This window comes from Mesoplodon bidens, assembly GCF_964165515.1.
Source record: "Mesoplodon bidens genome assembly, chromosome: 3".
Lineage (NCBI taxonomy): Eukaryota > Metazoa > Chordata > Mammalia > Artiodactyla > Ziphiidae > Mesoplodon > Mesoplodon bidens.
The window spans coordinates 174,872,975-174,881,137 of record NC_138178.1 but is presented as its reverse complement, the minus strand read 5'-3'; the positions used below and the strand labels follow the sequence as shown (position 1 = coordinate 174,881,137).

The 8,163-nt window shown below is 51.8% G+C and overlaps 1 protein-coding gene across 1 annotated transcript; it reads left to right on the top strand.

Moving 5' to 3' along the window:
- Positions 1-3,792: 3,792 nt before the first annotated feature.
- Positions 3,793-7,836, top strand: RTL1 (retrotransposon Gag like 1; the record flags this gene model as incomplete). Its single annotated transcript, XM_081228319.1, has 1 exon — positions 3,793-7,836. The coding sequence occupies one exon, from the start codon at positions 3,793-3,795 to the stop codon at positions 7,834-7,836; it is 4,044 nt and encodes a 1,347-aa protein (XP_081084445.1).
- Positions 7,837-8,163: the final 327 nt, after the last annotated feature.

The window sequence follows — 8,163 nt, the reverse complement described above, 5'->3', positions numbered from 1 at the left end:
AGGAATTTGGATGTCAGCCATTAAAGAGATTTTAAGAAAAATTTCTGTGTTTGATAAGAGCAGTCTGCAGAGAAATTGCACAGTAAAATGCGTATCTTATGCTAAGGAGTTTAGATCCTATCTCACAGGTGACTAGAGAGACATTGTAAGATTTTAAGCAGAAGTTACAAGACCAAATTCATGCATCTGGCAAGGAAATGTGACCTTTTATGACATGGTCAAATTTTGATATCATGCCTAATTTAGAGGTTAGGAATTAAGCCAATAACAGGTTTAAGAAGTGACCTGGTGAGATGTGGGGTTTTATATCCATGAGTTTGCAGATCAATTACATGACAAAAATTTTTAGTTTATGCTAAGTGATTGGAACTTCATATTATAGGCAATGAAAAGAAAGTTTTGTAAGCTTTAAATAGAGAAGTTATGGATAACTTTTATGCCTCTTGCTAAAAGTTTAAACACTTATGTGAAAGAGTAGCCAGAGCAAGTTTTCACAACACGCCAAGGATATCAGATTGTAGGGTGCAGTCGAGAAAGCTGAAGGATTTAATCGGGTACCTCATCAAATTTATGAATATGTTGAGAGTCTCGGCTTTTTCTTTATTTGTTTGTTTGTTTGTTTGTTTGTTTGTTTAAACTGAGTGCCAGGTCTTCGTTGTAGCACGCAGGATCTTTAGTTGGGGCGTGCGGAATCTTTCAGTTGTGACATGCGGGCCCCTAGCTGCAGCATATGCAGGATCTAGTTCCCTGACCAGCGATCAAACCCGGGCCCCCCCTGCACTGGGAGCGCAGAGTCTTAACCGTTGGACCGCCAGGGAAGTCCCAAGAGTCTAGACTTTATATTGAGAAGGGGATAATCTCGTTTTTAAATCGTCTTGCTAAGGTGTTCAGATTTTAGCTAATTAAGGGATTTAAGAGACATAACTGAGATTGTGTATTTTACGTTTTAGCCAATTTAAATTTTTAAATTGTAAATTTTAGCCAATAAAGGATTTTAAGGGTAGTAAGAGACCTACTGAGATTTTATATTTTAAATTTTAGCCAATTTAAAATTTTTAATTTTAAAATTCAAATTTTAGCCATTTTAATTTTTTTAGTTTTCAATTTTGGCCAGTAAAGCACTCTAAGGGTTTTTAAAGACATACTGAGTTTTTATATTTCAAATTTTAGTCAATTTAAAATTTTAGCCAATAAAGGGTTGTAGGTGACATACTGAGATTTTATGTTCTAAATTTCAAATGTTAGCCAATTTAAACTTTTAAATTGTAAATTTTAGCCAATAAAGGATTTTAAGGGTAGTAAGAGACCTACTGAGATTTTATATTTTAAATTTTAGCCAATTTAAAATTTTTAATTTTAAAATTCAAATTTTAGCCAATTTAATTTTTTAAATTTTAAATTTTAGCCACTAAAGTGTTTTAAGGGTTTTAAGAGACAACTGAGATTTTATATTTTAAATTTCAGCCAATTTAAAATTTTTAATTTTAAAATTCAAATTTTAACCAATTTAAAATTTTTATTTTAAAGTTTAGCCAATAAATCATTTTAAGGGTTGTAAGAGACATACTGAGATTTTTGTTTTAAATTTTAGCCAATTTAAATTTTCAATTTTTAAATTTTAGCCAGTAGAGGGTTTTAAGGGTTGTAAGAGACATACTGAGATTTTTATTTCTAATAGATGAGTCTGCAGATGAATTATTGTGTCAAATTTTGTATTTCAGTTAGAGACTTGGAATTTTACAATAATACACAGTTAACAGGACTTTTATGAAGAGGAAATGAGTTAATTTATGCAATATGCTATATACATATTCTCATAATGGAGATGATCGTGATTATGATGATTTTACCTAAAAACGTGTAATCTCTGCCTTGAGGGAATGACATGATCAGAATTTTCTATTATTCTAAGGCCTTACATTTTAGGCAGAAAAAGATTTCGGTGAGTTTATGTGTCAGGAGTTTTTATGCTAACAGGTTTGGATTTAATATCGTAGACAGCAAATCAACAGCAAAAGGTTTTAATCAGAGGGACTGCAGGATCGAATTTAACTGTCATGCTAACAAGAATGTATTTAATTTTGAGAAACAGCAGATCAGAATTTCGTATCGTGCTGGAAAGTCTGGATTTTAGCCAATGAGGAGTTTTTTTTTTTTTTTTTTTTTTTTTTTTTTTTTTTTTTTTTTTCTTTTTGCGGTACGTGGGCCTCTCACTGCTGTGGCCTCTCCCGTTGCGGAGCACAGGCTCTGGACGCGCAGGCCCAGCGGCCATGGCTCACGGGCCCAGCCGCTCCGCGGCATGTGGGATCTTCCCGGACCGGGGCATGAACCCGTGTCCCCTGCATCGGCAGGCGGACTCTCAACCACTGCGCCACCAGGGAGGCCCCCCAATGAGGAGTTTTACACAAGGGAATGCATTTTTTTTCTAATAGATGGACCTGGTGGCTAAAAAGAAAACTGAGAAGCAACAAAAAGCGTTAAATGTATAAAGAGCAGTAACTGTAGAGCTCATTAACTGGATAGCCAGAACTCAATTTACTCTGCCCCCAACACAGAAGCGTACAAATAACCCCAACCAAAACATCTCTGTAAATTCAGCCTTGGCCCACTAAAACCACCCATGATCAGATTTTCAAAAATCCATCCTAAGTCACTCAGATGTCAAAGTTATCTGATGCCCTCCCCACACCCTGACCCCATACTGAACATCCCAGCTCTACTAGATATACCCAGATGTTGGCGGGGAAAGCAACCAACGACAGAGAAGGGGCATCTGCTGGAGCAAAGAGATTGCAGGGGCATACGAAGATTTTTGCCCAGGCGGAATAGAGGCCAAATGTTTGACATTCCTGAGCTCCCACGGACAGCGAGGGCAATCTCGGGAGAGTGCAGATTTTAGGAGGGGTGGGCAAATGATCTGCAGGCCTCCTCGACAGCTCAGAGCTGGGGAGAACGCTGCATTGGAAGTTGGTGAAAGACAGGAAATCAGCAAACACTCCGAGTCAGAATCAAGTCACAAATGCACAAGTCTCTGGCACACAGTGGGTGTTTTATAAACGTTTCTGGAAAAAAAAGAAAAGCCAGAATCCAGACCACTACTTCTGCCTGCCCCCGATGTCTGCTTCGAATCTGGGAGAGGAAATAAGAGCTATTTTGGGCGTCTGAGCCAACCGACGGGATAGCAGCCAAGTGCCCATTTTCTCCTCTTGTCCTGAACTCGTTAAACAGTAGGCATCTCTGCTGGAGATCCGCACCTCAGAAGCGAGGAGGCCCAGCCTGCCAGGGGCGGCTTTGGACGGCACTGAGATGTGACCTCTGTGACTTTCTGGTGACCAAGGAAGGGAAGGGAGGCTGACCAGGCCTGTGTGCCAGGGTTGAAATGAAGCAGCTAATGCACCCTGCCAGGTGCCTGCCTGCCACGGTGGCCACTCCGGGCCCATCAACTCCACAGAATTTATGGGCTGTGAATTTCTTACAGCCACAGGGGAGTAGTCAGGCCAGACAGGCAGAGTAAGCCTGGGAGAGTAGGCGGGAAGGTCAGGGGTTTGCAGATTTTTCTCTCCATGGGGTGCCCCAAGTTGGACCCAGGGAGGCTTTCCCCAGCTTCTCTCTGCTCTGCCAAGTTGGGCATCTGATTTGTCCTAGAGACCCTGACCTCGTGAGACCCTAAACCACTGCCTTTCCTCGCACCCCCTCCCCACCCCCAGGTTCTGATCTCTGCCATCCCAGTCACTGACCAGACGCGTCACAACCTTACCAGTCTTCAGAGAACACTCCTTCCCATCCGACGAAATGATAGAACCCTCTGAAGACTCATTTGAGACGATGATGGAGCGTAAGAATCCATCATCAAAACAAATGGAGTCCTCCGAGGGCTCATCCAACACCACCGTGGAGACACCAGGCAGCAGAGCGGAGGCGGCGGCAGCGGCGGCAGGGCCGGCCACTGGCCTGGCCCGGGAAATGGAAGAGCTGCCCATTGATCTCCTCCAAGACATGGAGGAGCCATCCAGTGGCCCACATAGGGAAATAAAGGATCCACCCAATGACCTACTCCAAGACCTGGAGGAGTCACGCGATGGTTCACACCTGGAAGTGGGGGGTCCATTCGGTGGGGCACCTGGCAGAATGGAAGAGCCATCAGTCAACCCATGGGGAGCCCGGGAAGAGCGAGACGACCACACTGACCTGGCTGGGTGGAAAGAGGAGGAGCATCCCGAAGAGCCGACGGACAGCTCGACAGCAGAAATCATGGGCATGGTGAGGTCCATCATCTCTCTGTACTTCCGGATGCAAGACCTCAGGGAGCAGCAGAGGGTGGCGGAAGAGATCTTGATGAAGGGGATCAGCGCTGGCCAGCTGCCGATCCCAGGCACATTCTCGGGCGATCGCAGAGAATACCACGAGTTCATCGTGCTCTGCCAGCTGATCTTACAGAGCTACCCAAGAATGTTCTACAACGACCGCCTGCGAGTGGGGTACGTCATCTGCCACCTCTCGGGCTTGGCCTTGGAATGGGCCAAAGATCTGGTGGAGAGAGAAAGCCCCTTGATTGACGACTTCCCAGCCTTCCTGGAGGCCATGTCCGATACGTTCCAGTACCGCCAGGCCCTGCGGGTGGCGGAAGAGGCCATGTTCAACCTCAGGCAGGGGGATCGCGCCGCCATCGAATACATCAACGAGTTCCAGGGCCTGGTGCCCACCCTGGGCTGGCCAGACGAAGTCCTGCAGGCCCACCTGTGCCAGGGTCTCAAGGAGGAGATCAGGCGCTACCTGTTCCGCGTCCCTCAACCGGATTCTCTGGGCAGTCTGATCGTGCTGGTCCTGCAGATAGAAGAGAAGCTGGCAGAGAGAAGGGCGATGCTCAGGCTGCCCCCGGAGGCCCGCCCGCGGAACCTGACCTGGATCGACTCGCCTTCTCCAGAGAGGTGGGTGGTGAGCAGCTGGCTGCCCTGCGAGGCCCACCCCGCCATCAACCGCAACCACCTGTTCCTGCTGCTTATGGTGAGGGTGAACCCCTACCACAGCGTGGCGGTTCAGGCCCTGGTCGACTCGGGGGCGGGGGGCAACTTCATGGATGAGAGGTTCGCCCAAGAGCACTACGTCGAGCTCTACGAGAAGCCCTCCCCACGGTCGGTCCAGTCTGTGGATGGCTCGCTGGTCGGCCACGAGCCCGTCTGGTTCTACACCGAACCCCTGGTGTGCATCCACCAGAACCACCACGAGTCCCTGGAATTCGACATCATCCCGTCTCCCAACTTCTCCGTGATACTAGGCATTAACTGGCTCCGAGTCCACGCCCCAGAGGTCGACTGGGTCAGAGGCCGCTGCACCTTCCACTCTCCCTACTGCCTGAAGAACTGCTTCCGCCCGCCCCCACCATGCATCGCTCTGGAGAGACATGCCATAAGCTTGCTGCCCGGATTGCCGCCCCTGTACTCCGACCTGGCCGACGTGTTTAACCCGAAGGAAGCAGATGAGGAGACTTCCGACCAGCCAAGCTCAGACGGATCCGATGATCTTTCTGAATCAGAGCCCTCTGAGCTTCAGCAGGCTGGAGACAGTGATCACAGCAAGACCTATTACGAGTGTCCCTGCACCGCGCCGTGGGAACCTGTGGGAGCCAGGATGCAAGAAAGAGCCAGGCGGGAGGAATACTGGGACCCGCAGGACATGCTGACCAGCAGGCACGACTACGTACAGATGATTCCAGAACTGTTCGACCAGTTACACGGAGCTACATGGTTCACAAAGCTGGAGCTGCGCGGCACCGTCGTGGAGGGAAGCATGAACGTTCACCCAACAGAAGACGTGTGGAAAGCGGCGTTCGGTCTGGAGCTTCAAGAGATGACGAGCTACCAGCCCTTCCCGATCTGCGCAGACCCTATCATCCCTCAGGGCGTGATTCACTTTATCCTAAAGGACATGCTCGGTTTCTTTGTCCTCTCGTACGGGCAGGAGGTCCTGGTCTACTCAATGAGCCAGGAGGAGCACCTCCACCACGTCCGCCAAGTCCTGGTCCGCTTCCGCTACCACCACGTCTACTGCTCCCTGGACAGAAGCCAGTTCCACCGACACACCGCCGAATTCCTGGGATTCGTCATGACCCCCAAAGGGGTGAAACTCAACAAGAGCATCGTGAGCACTGTAACAGGGTACCCCATCCCGGGCTCTAAGAAGTCCCTGCGAAACCTCATCGAATTCGCCTTCCCGTACCGGCACTTCGTGGAGCACTTCGCCGTCATCACGGAGCCCCTGGTGCGGCAGCTACTGACCAACCGGCCCTTCTGCTGGGGGGACGAGGAACAGGAGGCCTTCGAGTGCCTGAAGCGGGCTTTCCGCAAGGCGCCCCTCCTCCACCACCCCAAGCCCCAGAACCCGTTCTACTTGGAAACGGGCGTCACCAAGACGTCCCTGCATGCCTCCCTGATCCAAGTCGACGACCAAACCGGCAAGCAAGTCTGCTGCGCTTTCTATTCTCGAAACATCTCCCCGATCGAGGTCGAGGCCTCGCCAGCGGAGATGAAGACCCTTCCGGTGCGGGCTGCCTTCGTGGTGTGGTGCCGCTACCTGGAGAACACCGAGGAGCCTATCATGATCCTTCTCAACACAGAGGATCTGGCCTCTCTGAATAATGACAGGCTCACCGTACTTCTCCCCGGGCATTGGGTCTTCTTCTTCTCCCACTTCCACTTTGACGTCATGGAGCGGCCAGAACCGAAGGGTGGCCGGCCCCTGCCGCCCACGCGGAGACTTCTCCGGAGAAGAGCCTTCCAGCACCGCGCTGCCACTCGGCCAATGATGCTTTTCACTATGGGAAGGTCCTCCAGGGATCAGTCCCCGGAATCGGGGGACGAAGAGGAGAATGAAGATGCCCTTCATCAGGACGAGCCGAATGGGCAGCACGTCCAGCAGGAGATCCTGGCTCTGATACCAGCTGACCAAATACTCAACAGCTTCCTTGCCCATTTCAGCATGGCCCAGATCAGGGCAGTCATTCTGCACTTCTTCCGAGGCCTCCTGTTCTGGAAGAACCTCCTGGCCGTGGCCGCCCTCCTGGTGTTGCTTAGGTTGAGAAGGCGCCTCGCCCTGCCGCCCGCACCCACCTCGGACACGGCCCGGCCACCGCCACGGCGCTCTCTGTGCCTGCTGCTGGACTCGTCCCTCATCGCTGGCAGCGGCATCGCCACCGCCGTCGCCCAGCTGTTCACCCAGATGCCCCCGCTCACGGGCGCCAACGCCATCCCAGCCGAGGAACTGGCCGAGCTGTTCCTGGGCCCTGGCCAGCGGCAGCACAACGCCCTGCTTGGCCTGCGATTCACACCCGAGCTCTGGCAGATGCTGTGCGAGCTCTTCGCCGTCAGAGTCGCCCCCCGGGAGGGGACCCACCCCCACCCCCACCCCCACCCCCACCCGCGCCCGAACCGCTACCTGGAGCTGCACGTCGTCGCTGATGAGGATGTCGTCTTGCGAGAAGCCCTGCAAGACGACCTGCAACGTTACCGTCAGTGTGGCCTGCATGACGGCCTGCAAGACACCTCGCAGGACGAGCAGGAGAACGACGTGCAGGAGAGCCTGAGCACCGACGCCTCGGGCGCCCTCGGGCCCCGCCAGCACCTCCCCAGCAACACCAACGTCCACCGCCTGCTCTACATCCGCAGCGCCCGACGGGGGTCCATCCCGATCAACCGGGAGCTGGCAGCCAGGGCCCTGACCCACTTCCTGACTGCCGTCTACACCCAGTCTACACCCACCCTCGTCGGGGTGAGCCCCCCCAGGGAAGGAGCAACGCTGGAGGAGCTGCCCAGCGAAGAGGAGGACGCGGACCTCGACTGAAAACGCCTCCTCTCCTCCGCCCCGCCGCCCCCACAGAACCTCCCGCCAGCCTCCCCGTGCCTCAGCCGGCTTCGCTCGGACCCCGGGCCCCCTCCCTGCCACTCCTGACCCAAGGGGAAACACTTGAGAAGGGCAAACAATCGACTGACTCATCAACCAGCAACAGTATCCGTGCCAACGGACTATCCAGTGGACTGTCCAACCATCAGAGACCCAGAGTCAGCTCAGGGCTACCCAGTTCCGTCTTAATTCTCCAGGACCCAGGCCTGCAACTGGGCGTGAGATCAATGACAGGAGAGAGGAGTGATGAGCAGGAAATGACCCCAT